This window comes from Eschrichtius robustus, chromosome 10 (assembly GCF_028021215.1).
Source record: "Eschrichtius robustus isolate mEscRob2 chromosome 10, mEscRob2.pri, whole genome shotgun sequence".
In the NCBI taxonomy this organism is placed as follows: domain Eukaryota; kingdom Metazoa; phylum Chordata; class Mammalia; order Artiodactyla; family Eschrichtiidae; genus Eschrichtius; species Eschrichtius robustus.
Window position 1 is genome coordinate 25,990,805 of NC_090833.1, and position 24,689 is coordinate 26,015,493.

Below are 24,689 nucleotides of genomic sequence, written 5' to 3' on the forward strand. Positions count from 1 at the left end.
TTCTGCTAATTCTAAAAACAGAATTGATTATGAAGATGTCAGTTGACATCAGTGCAACAGGAAAAATCTCCCCACTGGACCCAAGAAATGAAAAAAATGTGGCACAAGAGTTATTTTTTTTAAACTGAAAGAATAACTAAGACTACAGTATTAATAATATGTGGATAAACAGTAAACAAAGGCAACCAATTCTCAAATTAGGGTTATGATCCAAAAGGCTACTTTTTAAAATATAATTTTAAATACAGAATTAATTTTCCCCCACAGAAACTATGGTATTCAGGCTCCTAAACCTATCTATTTACGCCAATTTAACCTCTTCTATTATAAAATATATTCCTAACAGTATGGTTTCAACAATCAAAACAGACACAGACTTTGAAGACTGAAAAGTAGAAACTCCCAAGTTACTTGTAAATTTTAAAGTTTCTACATAGGCAGAGAATGGATCTACCATACTACAAAGAAGCCACCTACCTCATTCAACCAGAAGTGTGTGGCGGAGAGGGCAGAGGGAGAGACAAATAACAATTTTTATCTACCTGTTGAAGTATCTAGGACCTATTCGTACATATTAGTCATTTGTAGCTGGTCTACTTCCTCTGCTGGAATAGGTATATGTAATGTTAAAGGGTTTATAAAGTTCATTCTATTATAAAATTAGCTTTTTGAGACACTACACAAGGAATGTACTTATCCAAACTTATAGGGAACAGATATGGTGTCCTTCAGCAGGATTCACTGTTCTACAGCAGGCTTAAATTTAGAACATTTATTTCCAAAGGCAACAGAAATTTTATACATTATCTATCAAATAATCTCAACATCCAAGCTAAAAAAGGCAGAACACTGCTCTCAACACTTAAATTGCTGATTACATCAAGCTAAGAAAATGAGGGTATCTCACTTACACAAACCTTGTTCAAAAAGGACAGTGAAAACACTGATCAAAATAACTATAAACAGGACTTGTTAAAAAAGAAATTGCATAGATTTATTTCTGATTTCACAATTCACCAAAAATTTTTCAGATCCATAATCTCATCTGATTTTCATATCAACTCTACGAGGAAGGCAGGTAAATTATTTTACTCCCATTTTACTCACAAGAAAAGAGATTTAAGTACTATGCTCAAGGGCACAGGGCAACTACAAAGTGGGAGAAAACTCTCCTCTAGTTTAGGAATAGCATGATGTATTCGAAAGAGCAAGATGTTAAAAAAAAAAAAGCAAACAGACTCAAGAGCTACTCTTAAGTTCTGATGTAAGGAAGAGGGAGAAATGGGGGAGTAGACAAATGTGGAGACAAGGGAGGATTTTATTAAGACAAGGAAAATGTTTAGATACTCTAGAAATGGAAAAATTGGGCTTCCCTGGTGGCACAGTGGTTGGGAATCTGCCTGCCAATGCGGGGAGACACGGGTTCGAGCCCTGGTCCGGGAGGATCCCATGTGCCGCGGAGCAACTAAGCCCGTGTGCCATACATAACAGGAGAAGCCACTGCAGTGAGAAGCCCGAGCACCACAGACAAGAGTGGCCCCCTGCTCGCCGCAGCTAGGGAAAGCCCGCGCAGAGCAGCGAAGACCCAATGCAGAAATAAATAAATAAATAAATAAATAAATTTAGAAATGGAAAAATCAATGATGTAGAAAAGGAGAACTGATGGAGTGATGTCCTTCATAAACGACAAGAGTTTAGGATGCTGTGGAAAAGTGGGGGGGATTGGCCTTAGATAGCACCACCCACAATACATAGCTATCTCCACAATAAAAGGAGGCTAGCAGGTAGGGAGCTCTAGTAGGATCTTGTAAAAGTTCTGTCCTGACTGTTTCTGTATTTTCAATAAAACCTAAAATCTAGGGTCACTGATTGAAAATAAAGAGAGAAGATATGAAATCTGCCTATGTCAGTGGAAAAGTGAATAGTGAAATGTATGACTGTCACTACAAGGGCCTGATTACGATTATTGTTCAGGAATTTAAGTGAGACAAGTCAAGGTGCCTATGTGTTCGCCTTCTAGCTGCACAGGTGCAAGCACAAACACAGACTTGAATTTAATCATATTTGGAGTTTTTCAAACAAGAACAATGGAGTGAGAGTGGGACCATGTTGTTAAGCACTGTCACTAAGCACTCTGTGTATCATCTCAAACTCATATAACCTTCAAAACAATCCTGTGAGTTTAGTACTTCCATGGCTGTATTCTCTTTTTACAGATGAGGAAACAGGCACAAAATCAGGTAACTTACCAAAGGTCACATCACACAGCAAGTGCTAAGGCCAGGATTGAAACTTAGGCAGCCTGGCTCAAGAGACATGCTATACTTGACCCTTGCAAGGGAGTGATTATAGTCTCTGACTCTATTTTAGCTGGGCAAAAGTGGAAGCAATAACACGAGGGAGGGCCAGTGAAAAGGAGTATGGATCGAATAGACTGTAAGTCTCATTAGCATAGGAATCAGAGGGAAGTTAAAGTGGGATACTAAAAACAGATTACTGTGGATGGGGGGAAAGAGCTACAGTTACTGGTTGTGATAAGAGCTAGTTACCAGTCATGAGTCTGAATAACTGAGGTAAAGTAGGAAAGATCACTGGATGAGCGATTAAGGAACAGAAGGTCAGAGTATGGGCAAGACCATCATTCACAGACAGTGAAACTACCAAGGCCATTGACCGTGTGAACCCAGGCAAGTTACTAATCATGCTGGTCTCCATTTCTTCTTTTTAAAACATGCACTATTGGGCTTCCCTGGTGGCCCAGTGGTTGAGAATCTGCCTGCCAATGCAGGGGACACAGGTTCGAGCCCTGGTCTGGGAAGATCCCACATGCCGCGGAGCAACTGGGCCCGTGAGCCACAACTACTGAGCCTGCGTGTCTGGAGCCTGTGCTCCGCAACAAGAGAGGCCACGATAGTGAGAGGCCCGCGCACCGCGATGAAGAGTGGCCACCGCTCGCCGCAACCAGAGAAAGCCCTCGCACAGAAACAAAGACACGACACACCCAAAAAAATAAATAAATAAAAAATTAAAAAAAAAAAAACATGCACTATTACATATTTTTCACAATTCTGGTGTGTGTGTTTTAAACGATGCCTACCATAGGCTGTGACGCTCAGAATTTTTGTGATCATTTTCACATGTTTCCCATTCATTCCTCAATCCACTAAATTCTGGCCCTAACACTCCATGGAGACTACTCATTAGGGTCACTAATGACCTCCAAGTTGCCAAAACCAAAAGTCATGTTTCTTGTTTTTATCTTACTTTTGATTTCTCAAGCAGTAGATACATTTGACCTTTTCGTCGTCTTTGAAACTTTTTTCTTCTCTTGGATTCTTCCTACCGCAAAGGTTGCTCCTTAACTGACCTCTTCAGTACTCAATCTCCACATGTTATAGCATCCCAGGCTTCAGCCCTAAGCCCCATCCCATTACATTCTCACCAGGGTTCCTCAATTCCAGTAGCGGAGAAGTTAATTACACATAAGGGATAATCTAGGCACTTGGACTCAATTTTGCAAGGAATGGGCACTGAAAAAGACTGTGGCAAGATGATCTCATCCAGTCCAATGGATTGAGGTCAAACATATATGCTGCTTATTGTCATGTCTCTAACTCCAGCCCAAATTCCCCTTTGGGATGGAAATTCATAGCAAATCTCCTTGTCATTTCCACCTGAATGTTTAATAGGCATCTTAAACTTAAGTCTTGAGTTTCCACCCCAACCCCTAAACCTGCCCCTCTCCCATCCCTCCACGTCTCAGCAAAGAACATAGGTATTCACACAAGTTATACAACCAAAACCTATGTTTAATCTTTGATTTCTCAATTTTCCCCACTCCAACGCATCAAAAAATTCTCTCAACTCTATCCTCCCAACCATATCTCAAATCCCTCCACCTCTCTTTGTATCTCCACTCCTACTTCCCTGGTCAAAGCCTTGACCCCTTAAGACTGTTGTGCAAGCCTTCTAACTGGTGTTCCTACTATCTATTCTCCATACAGCAGTCCAAGTAACCTTTTCAAATCATAAAAGAAATAATTTTTCTCCTCTGCTTAAAAGCCCCCAAAGGCCTCCTATTTTACATGGAAAACCTTCAGTTTATTACAAAGCCCTACAGGCCCTGGCCCCTTGCCTAACTCTAATCCCTTACCTCTCTTCTCCTTCAACTACGAGATCAACAATACAGGCCTTTTTTGATTCCCAAAACACACTCTTAAAGGTCTTTCCCTACAGAAAACACTCTCCCCACCTCTGAGTGGTTACTATTCAGATCTCTGTTTAAATGTCACCTTATTTAGAAAGGCCTTCTGTGACCAATTTAAAAGTAGCCACCCAGTCATGCACTATCAAATTACCTCACCCTATTTCAATTCTCTATATAACTCTTACCATTAAGTTTTTAAAAATTTGCTTTTTGACTAATTTATTCCACTATAATGTACACACCATGACAGCAAGACCTGATATTTTTAGTAAGTATTCAACAAACATTAAATAAATCAACATGCAAACATTGAGGGATCACTGACTTGGCAATTCACCAAAAAATATATTTAATTCATTCAAAAGATCTTTATTAAATGCCTACTGTGTGCCAAGTATAGAAAGAGCAAAGGTCTGATACAAACCATACCAGGTTTCCCAAGTACTACAGTATTTTGTTTTACCAATATGCCAAGAAACGTTAGTTTTACCTCTGTGATATAGTGTTTAAATATGTTTACTACTTAATGTTTTAATAATCTAGGGTACTTCCAAAATAATGTACTATCTTCAGCACAACTCTGTTAAAATACAATAAGCCACAATGGGAACAATTTGCTAATAAATGATGGCTAGTAAATCCCATGTACAAGACTAGTACTCAAGTAGTATTTTATAGCATAATCACCATTACACAAATATACCACAAAGTGAGGTTAATTCTTTGCAGATTACTGAATAGCATATTAGATATACTGTCTGTAGAAATTAAAACTACTGTATCTTCACAATTCTCGTATCAAAAACTTCCAATGTATACACATAACTTTGATGTCACTTATATAATACAATCACATTTCAGCTTATGCATTTAAAGTCTCACCTGAAACTTACTGTTGGTTTTTTCCCCAGTTACTTTATGAGGAGATGAATTATTATTGTAATAATAAAACCACTGTTTTGTAATGGTTAACACTAAAGGCAGTGCATGGTAATGGTCAAGTAAATGGTACAAAATGGCAAATAAATGTTAAGAAAGTTTCACTTGTTAAAAAAAAGGCAGGGGTGGACTTTCAACATTCAAGCACTAAAGCAAATACAAACACCTTAAAAACAAATCCTCTTGCTTTTTCTACTTTGTGCATCTACTCTATAGCCACTGACGGAGCTAAGACTATGTCAATATGGCTCCCAAGAAGACCCAGACCATGTCCCCCATGTCCCTGTACTCCTCCAATTCTGCCAGTCAAAGTTCACTGAACATTACTTGCTGAGCAAATGATTCACTCCCATGATTCCTCTTCTCTCTCAGTCCGTTCACTCATTTTTGCTCCTGCTCATCTCAAGCTCACAGAAGTTCCTATACCGGCCACCTCAAGTTACGTAAGTTCCTTAAGGTTTCTTAGTTCCTTCTAGGTAAAAATAAAACCTTTGAGCAGCCAAAATAGAGGTCTTAGAGACCAAAATCTGCTCATTTTATGTGAATCTCCCTAGAGGTCTCAATAAAATCCTATTTTTTCCCCTTTATTTTAGATCTATTTCTAATATCCTTGGTTATCTAGTTTTCACAAATTACAAACAGGACACAGTCTCCCTCTATTTATGTAATTTTCATTGCTTCTTTTCTTACTGGAATTTTCTCAAATACTGTATCAAAAATAAATATTTAATTAAAAATCACTATAAAGATGGAATTAAAATAGTTCTAACATTTTTCCCATTTTTAAAATTTAAGTCCATTAAAGTAAAAACCCACAAGTCATTTTAATGTAAATGTTCCAGTATATCCAGATTAAGTGTTTTCATTTCTTGTCCCAGCCTAACAATGTTAGCTTTTATATTTACATAAACAGCAACAAAATTATATTTGGACAAATACCAACAAAAAGCTAAAGAAGCAACTCTCTGTAACAACTGAGCTTTCTGAAAATATACCTCTAGAAGTAAGTTTCATATAACTTAAATCCCCTTGGAAATAAACTGGAAAACAGCAAATATGGTTAAGAATCTATACAAATACAATATTGGCTCTAAGATAAAGAATACGTAAAATGCCTAAAGAGCTATACAAATCTTATAGAACATAAATAATTCAGTGGAGCTTTAGAAAGTCACTGCATAACTTCAATAAATCCACAGATATTTACCAAAAAAAAAACCCTTTAGGTTTCAATAATCTTGGAATTAATTGTGAATATAAGCTGGTAAAGTTCCTGCAGCACCAACACTTGTCGCTACAAAAATCCAAAGTCAATAACATTTTATGAAGTTTTGTCTGAAAACATTAAACAGCTGCATTTTAACTTTCATCCTTTAACTTCTAAGTATACACCAAGCAGTAAAGGAATACTCAGGAAGAATATGATTTTTGTTAGTAATAGCAATCCACAGGGTGTTGTCAATTACTTCTGAGAACACTGAATTTCTCATCTAAAATTGCTATCTCCTGCACCTTTAAGAATTTACCACAGAGCATATTTACACATATAATATCTTGAACTAAAATCATTTAGTACTACAATTCCAAAAAAGTTGGGAACTACATTTTTTAAATAATTAAAGGTGTAGAAAACTTGATTAAATGATATAGGTAAAACATGACACTATACCCTCACTCAAAGGTACGGAGTGGTTAATAATCGATTCCATTTACTGACCAATTAAATAATATTTAATCTTCACATCTTTGCAAAACAGGCACATAGCAAATAAGTTAGAGCCACACATGGGAGCTCAGGATTATTTAATTAACTAACACCAAGGCCCCAGATCTCCACCAAAATTGAATCACCTATTTTTAAAAATATAGATGGGCTGAAAGTTGCTGCTTTAAATACAGCCTTATGACAACCTCAATGGTGTACAGCATCACAATTCCAGAACACAAGAAGTAAGTTTACACTGAATGGCATTTTTAGATCTTGGCAAAAAGTTGTACTGATTTCAACACAGTGGCTTTTTGCAGTCACAAATACACAAGATGACATGAGAATTTAACACGTGAACTTATAAGGTGTTCAAGAGTTTACAGAAGAGATTCAAAGTTTTTATTTTCTTTTTTTCTCCCCTGAAAGGCTATTATTTGGGGGTTGGGTGCAGAGTTCCGACTCCTACAACTTCAAGACTTCTAACACAGGGAACTCATTAATCTGGAGTTAAGTTTGAGCCTGGATTTGAAGGGCTCTAATCCAACAAACTTCACCACCAAAGAGGGCTCAAAGGGCAATCTACACATGGGTGTGGGTTGGGTGGCGGGAGAACTGCAGCGAAACGATTCAAGATATAGGCAAATAAAAGGGTCACCAATTCTGCGGCGAAGGGGGCAAAGAATGCATTTTCACCACCCCTCACCACTCGCCTCTCACACTGCAGCAGACGCAATCTGATACTTTTTATTTAAGGCTCATTATCTCCGGTTAGCGCTTCCTAGACCTCAGCGCCTAACCAGGTCCACTCAGGGACAGTGGTGACGCCGACATCTCCCTCCCCCACCCGTGCACCCACCATCGGGGAGCCCGGCTCGACCACAGAGGCAGCCGTGACCTCCCCTCCCCCTCTGGTCCCTCCGCCGAGAGCGCCCAGGCCGAGGCCTCCCGTGCCCCGCGGGCGTGTACTCCACGCCATCTGCCACCAGACGTTCGGTGTCCGACCACTGCTTCCCCTTACTCCTGCCACAAAGCCCACAGCCAACTCTGAAGGTCCGGTGGGCCGCAAGCCGCCGGGCCCCCGGGCCCTGCCCGCGCTCGGAGCCCGCAGGCCTCATCCAGCGTCCGGGGCCCAAGACCCCGCTCGCCGGGCCCTCTAGGGTGTACGACGGTCTCCCTGCTCGGGCGCGCCGCCGGGCCTCTCTAGAAGCTGAGGCCGGGGCCCCGCACACGGCCCCGCCGCACCGCCCCCAGCCCAGGCGCGACGGGCGCCTCGCGCGCCTCCCCTGCCCGGTGCCGGGCCCCGCGCTCCCGCCGCACTCACCGTCTCGTCTGGGTCGATGTCGATCTTGAAGGTCTGCTGCTGGAGGGTCTTCAGGGTGACCAGCATGGTGCCGCCGCGCAGCTCCGCTGCCGGGCCTGCTCCGGGTGCTGGCCGCTGGGCGGGGTCTGTGGCCTGGCGGGGCCCCGGGGTCGCCCGCGCTCCTCGCGCACTCGGGAGGAAAGCGGTGGGGGTGGGGGCTTGTCACATTCGCCCTGCAGAGCGGCCTCTCCCCCAGCCCTGGCCCCGGGCCGCGCCGCTGCCTCCGCGACTGCGGCCTTCCTCGCGAGCACGGGCCACCGTGCTTCCTCTCGCGCCCGGCGCCAGACACTGAGTCTGCAGGAAGCGCCAGGGGCTCTGCGAGAGCAGCAGAGAATCCGCTACCTCACCACAGGCTGGTGGCCGCCATCATCGTGACTCGCCGAGACGCGCCCCCTCCCCCACCCGAAAAACCTGGGGGATGGGGTCGGGCTGGCTGAACGCGCAGGCGTAGGGTGCGGCGAGGCTGTGCGCAGGCGCAGCCAAGAACTCCGCCCCGGAATTGGGGCGGGGCGGGGCGGATTACCGCTTTGGAATGTCGGTGGTCTGGATTGCGCGTGCGCAGGCGCAGTCAGTGGGCGTCTCGGGGTTCTCGGGGCTTCCGTGGAGCGTCTGCGGCCGGGGCGTTCTCCAGCCCGCCGCTGCTCGGCCTACGTCCAGACTCCGCCCACGTCCAGGCTCCGCCCGGTTGTCTGAGTTGCGCAAACCGTAGCCGGGGAAGCGCTACGTGGAGACCGGACTGAGTGGATGCGGAGCCCTGGAGCTGGGAAACTAGAGGGCGGTAGGTCGGGGCGGGGTTTAAGTGAAAGGATCGTGACAGCCACAGTAGTGGGCCGGTGCTTGCAGGGCGCTTGCTGTGTGGCTGAGTCCTCGTGCTGGCGACTGATGCTTTTATTCTGCGAGCACTGACTCCAGCGCTAGACTGCTTTGATGGACCTTGAGCCTAAATACAAGGTTAAGTTATATCACTCCCCCGGGCAGAACTGTCCAGTGGTTCCTCATCTCACCCATAGTAAAAGTCAAAGTTCTTAGAACTGGATACACAGCCCCTTCCTTTCACATCTTACTCTCACGGCTGGCCCTGGGCGTTGTTGGTGGATGTTAGACAAACGCTCTCACCTGAGAGCCTACCTTCGGCCTTGCTGTTTCCGCTCCGAGTCTTCTTTCCCTAGCTACGTGGGTGGCTCGCTATCTCACCTCCTTCAAATCTTTGCTCAGATGTCGCCTTCTCAGAGAGGTCTACCCTGGATACCCGACTTAAAACAGCAACTTTCCTAGCTCCATTACCCTGGTGTTTTTCCTATAGCATTTATCATCTTCTAATTGCCATATAATGTACATATTTATTAGGTTTATCATCTTTCTCCTTTCAGTAAATCACAGACAAGCTGCACAAAGGCAAGGACTTTGTTGTATCGCCTGATGTACCCCCAGCACGAAGAAACATGTAATGCAGGCACAGTAAATATTTGTGAATGCGTAAATATGCTTTCGGTTTCTCATCAGTAAGACGGGGATAATAATAGCATTCAACTTCATTGATTATTGGAGGGGGGTGTTGAATAATGTATGTAAAATCTTAGTACCAGGAACATAGTAAGCAGTCCCTAAGTAGATAGCTATTTGTAGTATGCCCATTTACAGATAAGAAAACTGAAGTATAGAGATGATGAGTAATGTACCTGGAGTCACCCACCTGGGCAGTGGCAGGTCCAGAATTTGAACCCAAGCAGAATGACTCCAGAGCCTGTGTTCCTAGGTGCCTAGGTATCCTGCCCCTTAATAGGGTTTGACTTAAAGTAGTTCAAGTATAAAGTTACAGTTAGGTCACTACCTGTGTGACTAATTGCAAGTTACCTCTCTGGACCAGCATCCTCACTGATAAAATGTCACTGCTTGGTTTTCTGTGGATATAATGCTTCCATGGAACTTTGCTGACCAGCCTCCCTCTCCACTAACCTGGTGTTGCCCCATTCACAGCATTTATCTGTATTGTAATTCAGTATCTAACCTTCCGCCCTCTGTCTTCCGGTATATCTACTGCTAGTCACCAGGTGATCTCATCCTGCCCCTTGTTTTGAAATACCTCCAGCCTGGACCTCGCCCCTTAGCTATAGATAGAGTTAGCCAATTGCCTACACAATATCTTCACTTGAAATATAGTAAGCCTCTGAAACTTACCATGGCCAAACAGAACCATTGATTCCCTCTGGACCTCCCCTCCCTCTGAAAACTGCTTCTCTCCCAGTTTTCCCCCATCTTAGTTCATGGAACCACCATCTACCCAGGTGCTCAGACCAAAAATCTAGTCATCATCCCTGATAAATCTCTTCCCTCTCTTCCTCCCCCCACCCCCGCCCCTGCCAACCACCACACCTAATCCATTATCAAGTCCTATCAACTTTATTCTCCAAGTTATATCCCCAATTCAGCCATTTCTCCCAATTCTTCTACAATCCTAGGCTAGTGCATCAATATCTTTCCCCTGCCTCCCAACTGGTCTCTCCACTTCTACTCTTTTTTCAACCTCCCCAGCAGAGTGGTCTTTTTCAAATATAAATCATGTCACATCTATTCTTAATACCTAATTATACTTAAGAATAAAATTCAAACTCTTTACCTGGCCTTGGGGAGCTCACATGATCTGATACTTGCCAAACCCTCTGGCCTCATCTCTTTCCTTCTCTCTCCCTCTCATTCACTGTCATCCCTCGAACAGGCCAAGCTGGTTCTCGTCTCTGGGCCTTTGCAGCTGAGGTTACTTCAGCTTGAAACTCTCTTCCCAGATCTTTAATTGACTATCTCCTTTTCATCATTCAGGGTCCAAGTCATAATTTACTTCCTCACAGAGGACTTCTTCAACAACTTTAATAATATATAATAAACATACATTGACCCTTTAGGCAAGGCACCATTTGAGGCACTTTCCATGGATAATCTCATCTGAGCCCCACAAAACTCCATGTGATAGTACAACGGTACCCTGGTTTAAAGTTTTTCATGGCTCTACCTGAAATTATTACTTTTTATTTGCTTGGCTAAATAGTACAGGTTGGACAGCCTGTATGCCTCCTCATCTGATGTAGATGCGTTTGCCAAGAGTCCCACCGTTCACATGACAGATGATAGGACCCCCTCCAACCCCCCAACGCAAAGGCCACCAAGATGAGGGTGCTTATGAGCAAGGCCTTGTAGGATAGGCCTTGGGCTTCTTCAAGAGCTACTGGGCCAAGATAAAAAGACGGGAGGGAGTCATTGATTCCAAATACTTGGTAACAAGCCAGGGAATTTTGCTTGCATTTTTGGAAATCAGTCAAATGATTTCAGGGAAGAAGATGAGGAAGCAGAGATGCAGCAGCTGCTGACTTAGAAAATACCAGGGTAAAAATGCCACACTCCAAGCCATTCATTCATCAAATAGTTCTTGAGACTCTCTCCATGCCAGGAACTGTTCTAGGTGCTGAGGATACAACAAGGAACAAAGTCCCTGCCCTCATGGAGTTTGTATTCTAGTGGGATAATAGATAAACAGATAATAAACTAAAAATCAAAGTTATCAATATTTATAGTATATGGGGTACTGATAAGTGCTTTTTAAAAAAAAAAAAAAATGAAGATCAATAGTACAGAGCCGAGATAGTATTGCTACAGCGAATGTGCCAGATATTTTTCATTCCCCTCCCCCATCTTCTTACCCCGTTTTCACCCAGCAATTGGCCCCAAGAGGGCTGCCCTGTATGGGCTACCACAGTTGGCTTCCTGGGGAGTCCCAGCAGGAGATAGGACTAAGGGAGGAGAGTGAAGTTAGGCAATGTATTCCTCTTTGTGGTTGGCAGTGCTCTTGATACAAGGTCATTGCTTCTGTATCCTGACCTTCCAGGTGACTCTCTCCTTCCAGGTTCTGGTACCTGCTCCCTACCTTGCCCCTGCAGGCCTAGAGGGCCCCTACTTCTCACTCCAGGATGCTGTACTGTCCTTGTAGTGTCCCTATACGCTTCCCTACATGATTGTGAAGAGTCCCTTTAATTGAATCTCCATGAACTGAGTGGCTTAAAACAATCGAAACTTATTGTCTCACAGTTCTGGGGGCTAGAAATCCGAAATTAAGGTGTTGGCAGGGCAGTGCTCTCTCTGACACCTGTCACGGTGAGTTCTTTGTTGCCTGTTCCTAGCTTCTGGTGGTTTGCTGGCAATCATTGGCATCCCTTGGCTTGCTGCACCACCTCAGTCTCTGCCTCCATCGTCGTGTGACGTTCAACTCTTGTATGTCTGTCCCTGTGTGTCTCTTCTTCTAAGGACACCAGTAGAATAGGAAAAACTCTATTGTTTCTCCTCTGCTCACCGCTCAATTACTACTCTTAATATTTATTTCCGATCACCAAATGTGTGGGCTTTTTTCCCACACCAAGTAATTCCCCAGTCCTCTGCAGGCACCAGCTGGGTGTCCTGCCGTTCAGTTCAGTTCTGACACTACCTGGAGTTAGCACCTGATCACACAAGTTAAGGGCTCAGTCCCACCAGACTGCCCCCACTTCAGATGCCAATTGCAAGTCCCAACTTGTCACCTGTACTTCAGACTGAGCAGCTATAAACTGGGATTTCCACGACCCCCTCCTTGGGTTTGATCATTTGCTAGAACAGTTCACAGAGCTCAGGGAAACATGTTTACTAGCTTATTGTATGATAAAGGATATGATAAAGGATACTGGTGACCAACCAGATGAAAAGATATATAGGGCGAGATCTGGAAGGGTCCCAAGTGCAGGAGCTTGTGTCCCTGTGGAGTTGGGGTGCCCCACCCTCCCGGCACGTAGATACATTCACCAACCCAGAAGCTTTCCAAAATCTGTACTTTGGGGATTTTTATGGAGGCTTCATCACGCAGGGGTGATCAATTATTTACCTCAATTTCCAGCCTCTCTCTCTTCTCTGAAGAATGGGGGGGTTGGGCTGAAAGTTACAGGCTTAGTCTTTCTGATGACCAACCCCCATCCAGGAGCCCACCAAGAGTCCCCTCATTACAACAAAAGACATTCCTATTACTCAGGAAATTCCAAGGGGTTAGGAGCTCTGTGTCAGATACTGCTATCACTCAGGAAATTATAAGAGTTTTGGAGAGCCCTGTGTCAGGAACCAAGGTCAAAGACCAAATATTAGCAAGAACCAGGGGCAGAGACCAATATGTATATTTCTTATTATTTCATACCAGTCATATTGGATTGAGGACCCACCCTACTCCAGTATGACTTAATTTAACTAATTAAGTTAAATCTTTTGGAGGGGCACAGTTCAATCTGTAACAATACCTCATTTGAATGTGGTATATTTTTCTGCTGAGACTCTGCCTGATATATGGGTTAATCAAGGAAAGTCTTCCTGATAGTTGATATTAGAGTAGAGAGAAGTGAGGAAGGCAGACATACAGCTGCTGAGTAGAATTAGAGGGGACTAAGTAGAGGGAACAACAATAATAGCCATAAATGTTCACACACACATAGCATTTGTTACACGCAGATGCAAGGCCATGAGGTAGAAGCATCCTTGACATATTGGAGAAATACCCAGGATGTCAGGTGAAGGAGCTGGGACAGCTGTGGGGAGAGAGTAGCTGATGGCATTAGAGGTGTAAAGGAAGTGGGGCAGTGAGCACAAAGCCACTGTAAAGGCTTTGGCTTTTATTCGGAGTAACTTGGAAAGTCATTGGGAATTTTAAGGTGGAGGAGTGACAGGATCTGACTTAGGCTTTAAAAGGATTACTCTGATTGCTGCCTGGAGAACTTCTTGGTGTGGGCTGGGGGGACAGCAAGGATGGACACAAAGAGACCAGTTAGCAGGTTATTGCAATAATCCATAAGAGAGACTGGTGACTTGTGTTAGTGTGGAAACTTTACAAGTGGTAAGAAGTGGCTGGATTCTCAATTTATTGAAAATAGAGTTTACAGGTTTTGCTGATGGAGTTGATGCGGGGTGTGAGAGAAAGAGGCTCACTACACATGAGTTTCACGTTAGGAAACTTCCTTGGAATTCTCTGGTCCTCCTGACTCAAGAGTGTCCTGACTGATGGTGTTCTGTATGGCACCACCCTATCCAGCAGATATTCTCTGAGCATCTACTCTGTGCCAGGCATTGTGTTGGATATACAGTAATGAACAAAGACTGATTTGGGATTCTATTCAAAAAAATAGCAGTGTTTGACTTAAGCCCTTCCAAAGGCAAGACGCATGGCTCCCATCTCCCTTGGTTATAAAAGCTATTGGTGATTTATGATGTAGGCTTTATGTTAATAGAACCTCTTTCCAAGTTCTAGATGTTTATAGAGTGGTGCAAATATTTCCTTATTGTAATTAAAGTTTTCAACTCTTTATTAAAAGTATTTCTTTTTGCAATTAAATATACTTTAAAAAATTTTTTTTTATTTATGGCTGTGTTGGGTCTTCGTTTCTGTGCGAGGGCTTTCTCTAGTTGCGGCAAGTGGGGGCCACTCTTCATCGCGGTGCGCGGGCCTCTCATTATCGCGGCCTCCTTGTTGCGGAGCACAGGCTCCAGACGCGCAGGCTCAGTAATTGTGGCTCACGGGCCTAGTTGCTCTGCGGCATATGGGATCTTCCCAGACCAGGGCTCGAACCCGTGTCCCCTGCATTGGCAGGCAGATTCTCAACCACTGCGCCACCAGGGAAGCCCCAAATATACTTTTTAAAACAATTTCAGCCCATAACAATTGAGCTTTGAAAATTTCTTCTGTCTTCTAGCTCTGCCTTCCTCATTTTCCACCCTGCCTCCCCTACCCCAAGTTTCTCAGCCCTGTGAGTCTCATTCATTGTTCAGTCACTATGTCAGTTCAGACACTGAAATGGAGTTAGGAGTACAAGAAGTTGTTTTTGGTGGATATCAACTGTGAAGAATACAAGGGAGGAAGCAGAATGCTTCAGAGCACAATGCTGATACGTTTGCTGTGAAAGGAAAGAGAGAAGGAAACATTGGGTAGAGAAAGACTCAGATTGTGATGTAGATCTGACAAAGTGTTAGCCAACCCAACGGGAGTAAATGGTGTGAAGATTACCTGTTAGAGCAGTCACTCTTCGGATGAAATTGCCAGACTCTGGTATCCCTGCCATGTTCAGTGGCTAGAGGCTGCCCAGGAAGAGCTGTCAGCTAACTGTACTTCTCATAGCTAAGTTCTCACAGGTAAATTTTTTCGTGAAGGGCTATCCAGGCAGTGCACTTTTTTGGCTGAAATAGACATCTGCTTGCACCATGTAAACCCGCTTCTCCATGCACACTCAGGAAACAGCTGCTCCAGGGGCCCATTGAGCCTCTCTTATTAAAGGGAAACCTAAATGAAGTAGGATAGTGGGACAAACCCCACACTCCATCCTGGCAGCTGGTCTCGGGGCCACTACTGGTACTCATCATTTCCCTCCTCCACTATCCATACTAAATTCCCCTTGCTCTCGTCAGTTACCTCTGCTGGTCTTGGTGCATTGCCTAGTGGTGTGACCCAAACCTTTATTCCTGAAGAGGATGAGCCTTTGGTGTTTCCAGTCTTCTCAGGCCTGGGTTCCTGTACTTGTCCATTCACAGTCACAACTGGGCAAGGGAGTAGCAAGAGGCATCCAAGTCAATTCCACATATATTCCTTCTTGTTCTGAGTATGAGGTGGTCCTACCTTCTCTCGCTGATAAGGATCAATCGCCCCTGCCAAATTGATGACTCTTCTTGCTTTTTGGTCTCTTAATATAAGCAACAAAGCTTGTAGGTCCGTGGGACCATTGCTGTGTCCCCTGGCAAAGTACTCCCCCTTTGAGGACCAAGACTTCTAACACCACAGGTCCCAGAGTTGTGGGGACAGAAAAATCCTCAGTAGGTCACTGGGAGTGGTAAATGGGACCATTCCTGCTTCCCTGCCTTGATTCCTGGACCCAATTAGTCTTCCTGCTGGGGACACAGTGCCCTAGACTCTAGGGCCTAGAGGGTACTTTTATTCAGTTTGTAGATTGCACCCTGGAGAATGAGACCCTGTTCTTACACAGTATTGCCCCTGAGATGGTGCTTCATCTACACCATCAGCAGGTTGTTCTGTCACTCTCTCAGGCTAGCGCTTCTGGGGAGGGTAGTATGTGATAAGACCAACATGTCCCCCATGGCCATGGGACCATGCCCAAACCTCCTTCACTGTGAAGTGGGTCTCCTGGTTGGATGCTGTGATAGGTAGGATTCTGGTCTATAGATCAGACGCTCTGTAAACTCCTGTAGAGTGGTATAGGCTGAAGCTCTGCTGGCAGAAAATGTAAACCTGTACTCAGAATAAATGTCTATTCCTGTGAGAACAAATTGCTTGGCCTTCCAGCATGCGTAGGGCCCAATGAAGTCAACTTGTCACCAAGGGGCCAGTTGGTCCCTCAGAGAATAGTACCACATTGGGAGTTCAGCACTGGTCTCTCTTTCTGGCAGGTTGGACATTCAGAGGTGATGGTGGCTAGATTAGCCTTACTAAGAGTTCATGCCAAGAGGCCATGCATAGTCTCTATCTCTGCCACCATGGTCACTCCACTCATCATGTTTCTACTCTTGCTTCCTATAGTCTATTCTAGATACAATAGCCATATTCTTTAAAAACATGGATCTGTTCACTCATGCTTAAAACCCTACCCTGGCTACCCACTTCAATCAGTAAAATCCCAAATCTTTACATTGCTCCTCCCCCATCCTCTTCTTTACTTTTCTGATGTCATCAGCTACACAGGTTCAATCTGCTCCAGCCGCACTGGCCTCCTTGCTGTCCCTTGAGTTGACCAGGTCCACTCCTACCTGATCTTTTGTTCTCTCTTCCTGAAATACTCTTGTACAGATATCGGCCCTCTCCTTCACCTCCTCCAACCTTTGCTCAAATTTCACCTTCTCAATGAAACCTGCTCTAACCCCTTAATAACCCTATGTAATATGACAAAATGCCCATTTCCCAGTCTAGCACTCCCTATACCCCTTACCCTGTTTCCTCCTCTTTTAACACAGTGCATTATTTATTTATTACGTTTCTTCTTTAGTGTCTGTCTCCCCTGCTAGAACAGAGGGGTCTTTGTCTATTTTACTTACATTCTTTAAGCACCAGGAAGAGTGCCTGAAACAGAAAGAACTAAGCAATGAAAGGAAAATTTAGCCACCCATCAAAAAAAAGCAAAGTAAAGCAAGGTGATATTGTTACATGTTAAAATGAACATTTAAGGCTTAATAACCTCCAATAATATCAAAAAGTATATGGGAAAATGTTTTTCATAGTTTGCTGGTGACTACTATTTGTTACAACCTTTTGGAAAGCCACTTAGCATATAGGTGGTTCTTAACTTCTGGAACTTCTTGTATACACTACATGAATACCTCTGAAACTACTTTTCTCAGCTTAGCTATCTAACTATGATTTGAAAAGTTGATATAATGGTGCAGTCAGCTAGCCACTGGGGCAAAGGCTTAGCATTCACATGTTTTATGTTTAAACAGTATCATTGATGCCACTGAACATTCCTTTTTTTAAAAAATTTTATTTTATTAATTATTTTTTATACAGCAGGTTCTTATTAGTTATCTATTTTATACGTATTAGTGTGTATATGTCAATCCCAATATCCCAGTTCATCCCACCACTATGCCCCACACCCCCGCTTTCCTCCCTTGGTGTCCATATGTTTGTTCTCTACATCTGTGTCTCTATTTCTGCCTTGCACACCGGTTCATCTGTACCATTTTTCTAGATTCAACATATATGTGTTAATAAACATTATTTGTTTTTCCCTTTCTGACTTACTTCGCTCTGTATCACAGTCTCTAGGTCTATCCACGTCTCTACAAATGACCCAATTTCTTTCCTTTTGATGGCTGAGTAATATTCCACTGTATATATGTACCACATCTTCTTTATCCATTCGCCTGTCAATGGACATTTAGGTTGCTTCCATGACCTGGCTATTGTAAATAGTGCTGCGATGAACATTGGGGTGCATGTGTCTTTTTGAATTATGGTTTTCTCTGGGTATATGCCCAGTGGTGAGATTGCTGGGTCATATGGTAATTCTATTTTTAGTTTTTTAAGGAACCTCCAAATGGTTCTCCATAGTGGCTGTATCAATTTACATTCCCACCAACAGTGCAAGAGGGTTCCCTTTTCTCCACACCCTCTCTAGCATTTGTTGCTTGTAGATTTTCTGATGATACCCATTCTAACTGGTGTGAGGTGATACCTCATTGTAGTTTTGATTTGCATTTCTCTAATAATTAGTGATGTTGAGCATCTTTTCATGTGCCTCTTGGCCATCTGTATGTCTTCTTTGGAGGAATGTCTATTTATGTCTTCTGCCCATTTTTTGATTGGGTTGTTTGTTTTTTTGACATTGAGCTGCATGAGCTGTTTATATATTTTGGAGATTAATCCCTTGTCAGTTGCTTCATTTGCAAATATTTTCTCCCATTCTGAGGGTTGTCATTTCATCTTGGTCATGGTTTCCTTTGCTGTGCAAAAACTTTTAAGTTTCATTAGGTCCCATTTGTTTATTTTTGTTTTTATTTTCATTACTCTAGGAGGTGGATCAAAAGAGATCTTGCTGCGATTTATGTCAAAGAGTGTTCTGCCTATGTTTTCCTCTAAGGGTTTTATAGTGTCTAGCCTTACATTTGGGTCTTTAATCCATTTTGAGTTTATTTTTGTGTATGGTGTTAGAGAGTGCTCTAATTTCATTCTTTTACGTGTAGCTGTCCAGTTTTCCCAGCACCACTTATTGAAGAGGCTGTCTTTTCTCCATTGTATATCCTTGCCTCCTTTGTCATAGATTAGTTGACCATAGGTGCGTGGGTTTATCTCTGGGCTTTCTGTCCTGTCCCATTGATCTATATTTCTGTTTTTGTGCCAGTACCATATTGTCTTGATTACTGTAGATTTGTAGTATACTTTGAAGTCAGGGAGTCTGATTCCTCCAGGTCCGTTTTTTTATCCCTCAAGATTGCTTTGGCTCTTCGGGGTCTTTTGTGTCTCCATACAAATTTTCAGATTTTTTGTTCTAGTTCTGTAAAAAATGCCATTGGTAGTTTGGTAGGGATTGCATTGAATCTGTAGATTGCTTTGGGTAACATAGTCATTTTCACAATATTGATTCTTCCAATCTAAGAACATGGTATATCTCTCCATCTGTTTGTATCATCTTTGATTTCTTTCATCAGTGTCTTACAGTTTTCTGAGTACAGGTCTTTTACCTCCTTGGTAGGTTTATTCCTAGGTATTTTATTCTTTTTGTTGCAATGGTGAATGGGATTGTTTCCTTAATTTCTCTTTCTCATCTTTCGTTGTTAGTGTATAGGAATGCAAGAGATTTCTGTGCCTTAATTTTGTATACTGCAACTTTACCAAATTCATTGATTAATCCTAGTAGTTTTCTGCTCGCATCTTTAGGATTATCTATGTATAGTATCATGTCATCTGCAAACAGTGACAGTTTTACTTCTTCTTTCCAATTTCTTTTTTTTTCATTTGAACTGATTTTCTCATTAATTTTGCAAGAGAGAGTAGAAAAATTGTTAGCAACAAGTTGTGAAATAGATCTTTTGCTGAAGTTCAGTAAGTTTAAATAGTTTTGGTTCTTTTGTTTTTTGTTTTTTCCCAGTTCAACATTCTTTTTCTTTCAGCAGGTTTTTTCATTACTAGCTAAAGCTGATTTTAATACATGATTTATTTCAAGTATACCTGGCTTGTCTTTTGAGCTAAAAAGCATAGCTGGCTTTTTGTTGAAATCACGTTTACGTGTTTATTAGTTTATTGTCATTTATTCTCCAGTATTTATTGGGAAGCAATTATATGCCAGGCCCTACCTATGTCTGATGAGTCTCTGAATCTCTGCCCTCAGGAGGTTACTAAGAGAAATAAACAAGTCAAAGATCTCTGTTATGTGCTGGGATTGAGGTAGATTCCAGGAAGGCAGTAAGGCTTGATTGGCTCTTGATGGGGTGGGAGATGGACACAGGGATCCAGCATCTTTTCAGCTCTCTGTCTATCTCTCTTTCACAGCTGGTTATCTAATCTATGTATTGGTCAAGTGTTTTGAAAATTATATTAGAGTTATAATATTATCTTGTCATAAATGAAACTATGAATAAATTAATATAATCCTATGGACTTCTCTAAAGAAACTTTAGAGCATTTAAAAATTTTTTTTCTACTTTAAATAAAAAGTATGGGTTCCTTTTCCCAGACCCATGTTTATTATTTGTGGTCTTGCAATACGTGCAATACATGTGTTTTGCAGAGCTGTTGCACTATATATTAATTAAGAAGAGTCCCAGGACCCGAAGTGTTTGAAGCTTAGATAGTTGTCGCACTGATACATCTTTTCTTGCGTATTCACTGTTGAGTGAAATTGGTTTTATGGTTTTAGTTCCTACTGGTATTCCCAGTCTGTCTCATTTCTTATTGAGTCTCCTTACTGCCAATTCCAAATTATTATAAAGTAGTTGTAACCCATGTTGTAGTTCATGGGCTACATAAAATATGGGCTAAAAATAAAATAAAACCAAAAAATACGGGGGCTGTGAATAGGATGTGCTCCTAAACACAACAGAACTGTACCTCTTAACTCTTCCTTGTAGCTTTCATGATGAAACCACTGGCTCCGAGAAAGTTAGGAATGAAGAAGACTCTGCTGGTCAAAGTATAGGTTTTTGGCAGAGGGAAATAATTTGGTTGTGTTGTTGCATTATATGACATTTTAAAAAGTTATCATATTCAGCTACTTATAAAAAGTGATTATAAGCCACTTAAAGATATATCACCTCTCACTTGGTATAAGAAACAGTAGAGTAAAAACTGACAGCCTGAGACTTTAGTATATACCCATTCAATTTAGTATCTGACGGCACAATAAAAGACTATTTAATAATCTTTAACAGGGAAAAGTGTTAGCAGTAGAATAATCGGTTAGCTATGTGGAAACCATGGTGGGTTGAATTGTGTCTCCCCAAAAGATATGTTTAAGTTCTAACCCCCAGTACTTGTGAATGTTACCATATTGGAAAGAGTCTTTTAGATATAATCCGGTTAAGCTGAGGTCATGCTGGATTAGAGTGGACCCTAATCCAGTGACTGGTGTCCTGATAAGAAGAAGGAAATTTGGACACAGACACAGACAAAGGGAAGAATGCCATGTGACAATGGAAGCAGAGATTGGAGTGATGCTGCCATAATCCAAGGAATACCAGGAATTTTTAGCAACCACCAGAAGTTAGGAAGAGACAAGGAAGGATCTTCCCCTAGAGCCTTCAGAGAGAGCGTAGCCCTGCCAACGCCTTGATTTCAAATTTCTAGCCTCCAGAGTTGTGAAGCAATACATTTCTATTGTTTTAGGCACCCAGTTTGCTGTAATTTGTTACAGTAGCCCTAGGAAACTAATACCACAACTTCTAGGTACACTAACAACAATTCCAGATGGATTGATTAGTAAATATAAAAAGTCAGACTATGGAAACAGAATAAATAAGAAGCATATATTTATCAAATTTCTGGTTGACAGCAAATATCCAAGTTAAAAACAATAGCCATAATGGATTGACTAGATAAAGATTTCATTATCTCATCATGTGGTAACAATGTAAACAGAATAAAAAGCATGCAACAAACTGAAAAATATTCCCAACATGTGACAAATTTAATAGCCTTAATATATAAATTACTTATACAAATTAAAAAGAAAAACATTACAATCCAATTAGGCAAAAGCACAAATGGCTTATACAGAAAATTTGCAGGAAAAGTACATTTAGCCAATAAATAATAATGTGGGCCATTGTTGGGTTTTTTTTAAGATTTTTTTTTTGATGTGGACCATTTTTAAAGTCTTTATTGAATTTGTTACAATATTGCTTCTGTTTTATGTTTTGGTTTTTTGGTCGCGAGGCATGTGAAATCTTAGCTCCCCGACCAGGGATTGAACCTGCACCCTCTACATTGGAAGGCAAAGTCTTAACCACTGGACCGCCATGGAAGTCCCGTGGGCCATTGTTTATACAGTGCTTATTATGTGTTCAGGTCCTTTTCTAAATGCCTAATATATTAACTTTTAATCTTCACATCCATTATGTCTGGTCAGGTTATTTAATCTTTCTGTGCCTTTCAGTTTCCCTCCTCTGTGAACATGTCTGAGAATTACTCCACGAAAGATGCAAAGACGTGAGATTGCTGGGTCAACAGAGAATGTGGATTTTCAATTTAATAGATCCTACCAAAATTCTATCTAAATTGCCATGTATATTCCTATCAACACAGTTTGAGAGTACCAGTTTCCCCTGCCCCCCAGCCAACACTTAATAGGTTCTATAATTTTCTTTTTTGCCAATCTGATGGGCACATCACTCTTGCCTCTCAAGAATTCAAATCCTATTCATCCTTTAAGGCATGTTTAACATCCACGTTCTCTTTGAAGATTTCCTTCAACTGCTCAGTAAATCATTTTTCCTTCCTCTCAATTCCCTCATCATTTTATCTACTCATTCAACAAATATTTATTGAGCATTTACTGTATGTTCTAGTCACTGCAGTTAAAGCAATGAATAAATCAGGCAAAAATTTCTACCTTTATGGAGCTTACTTCTAAGGGGGAAGGCAGACAATAAAAATAAATAAAGTTAAATTTATAGAATATTAAATAGCGGTAAGAACAAAGAAAGCAAATGTGGGGGGTAAGAAGTATCAGAGTGGAAATAGGATTGAAATTTTAAATTTATTTATTTATTTATTTTTGGCTGCGTTGGGTCTTCATTGCCTCGCGTGGGTTTTCTCTAGTTGCGGCGAGTGGGGCCTACTCTTTGTCGTGGTGCGTGGGCTTCTTGTTGCGGTGGCTTCTCTTGTTACGGAGCACCGGCTCTAGGTGCACGGGCTTCCTTAGTTGTGGGACATGGGCTCAGTAGTTGTGGCTTGCCGGCTCTAGAGCGCAGGCTCAGTAGTTGTGGCACACGGGCTTAGTTGCTCAGCAGCATGTGGGATCTTCCCGGGCCAGGGCTCGAACCCGTGTCCCCTGCATTGGCAGGCGGATTCTTAACCACCGCGCCACCAGGGAAGTCCAGGATTGGAATTTTAGATTCCATGTCTGAGGGAAATCCTAGGCAAAGGTTACTTGTGCCTTTCTTATAGCATTTATCACTTTCTATTCTATATGTTTATTTTATTTATTTTATTGTGGCAAAATATACATAACATACAATTTACCATTTTAATCATTTTAAAATATATAGTTTAGTGACAATAAGTACATTCATGTTGTTGTGCAACCATCACCAGTATTCACCTCCAGAACTTTTCATCATCCCAAACTGAAACTCTGTACCCATTAAACTATAACTCTCCATTCTGCCCTTGCCCCCCCGGCTCCTCCCCCCATCCTCGTCCCTAGCAACACTTTTACTTTCTGTCTATGAATTTAACTACCCTAGGTACCTCATATAAATGGAACCATACTGTATTTGTCCTTCTGTGTTTGGTCTGTGTTTGATTTATTTCACTTAGGATAATTTCTTCAACCTTCTTCCATGTTGTAGTATATATCAGAATTTCCTTCCTTTTTAAGTCTGAATAATATTCCATTATATGTATATAGCACATTTTGTTTATCCATTCATCTGCCAATGGACATTTGGGTTGTTTCCACTTTTGTCTGTTGTGAATAATGCTGTGAACATGGGTGTACAAATATCTGTTCAAATCTCTACTTTGAGTCCTTTTAGGTATATAAGCAGAAGTGGAATTACTGGATCAAATGGTAATTGTGTGTTTGATTTTTTGAAGAACTGCCATACTGTTTTTCATAGTGGCTGCACCATTTTACGTTATTACCAGCAACGTACAAGGGTTCCAACTTCTCCACATCCTTGCCAAAGCTTCTTTTAAATAATAGCCATCGTAATGGATTTGAACTGTTATCTATGTTGTGGTTTTGAGTTGCATTTCCTTAGTGATTAGTGATGCTGAGCATCTTTTCATGTGCTTTTTGGCCATTTGTATATCTTCTTTGGAGAAACATCTATTCAAGTCCTTTGCCCATTTTTGAATTGGGTTGTTTGCTCTTTGTTGTTGAGTTCTGGGTGTTCTCTATATATTCTGGATGTTATTCCCTTACCAGATATATAATCCAGAAATATTTTCTCCTGTGAGTTGCCTTTTTATTCTAATAATAGTGTCTGTTTTAGTCCATTTGGGCTACCATAACAAAATTACCGTAAACCAGGTAGTTTATAAGCAACAGAAATTTACTCTTCACCATTCTGGAGGCTGGGTAGTCCAAGATCAAGGTGCCAGCAGCTTCAGTGTCCGGTGAAGGCCCACTTCCTGGTTCATAGATAGCAGTTTTCTTGCTGTGTCCTCACATGGCGGAAGGGATGAGGGAGCTCTCTGGAGTTCCTTTTATAAGGGCACTAATCTCATTCATGAGGGCTGTGCCCTCGTGACCCAGTCA

The 24,689-nt window shown here is 42.0% G+C and overlaps 1 protein-coding gene and 1 long non-coding RNA gene across 2 annotated transcripts in view; one reads left to right on the forward strand and one right to left on the reverse strand.

Moving 5' to 3' along the window:
- Nucleotides 1-8,637, reverse strand: part of RAD23B (RAD23 homolog B, nucleotide excision repair protein) — a 44,886-nt gene extending 36,249 nt beyond the window's left edge. Inside the window, exon 1 of the mRNA XM_068552241.1 lies at nucleotides 8,176-8,637. Within this exon, the coding sequence (XP_068408342.1) occupies nucleotides 8,176-8,241 (66 nt within the window). The 5' untranslated portion in view covers nucleotides 8,242-8,637. The remainder of the gene's footprint in view (nucleotides 1-8,175) is intronic.
- Nucleotides 8,638-8,939: 302 nt separating this feature from the next.
- LOC137769918 (uncharacterized) overlaps nucleotides 8,940-24,689 on the forward strand; it is a 236,331-nt gene continuing 220,581 nt past the window's right edge. Inside the window, exon 1 of the long non-coding RNA XR_011075103.1 lies at nucleotides 8,940-8,992. This is a non-coding gene — a long non-coding RNA (uncharacterized lncRNA). The remainder of the gene's footprint in view (nucleotides 8,993-24,689) is intronic.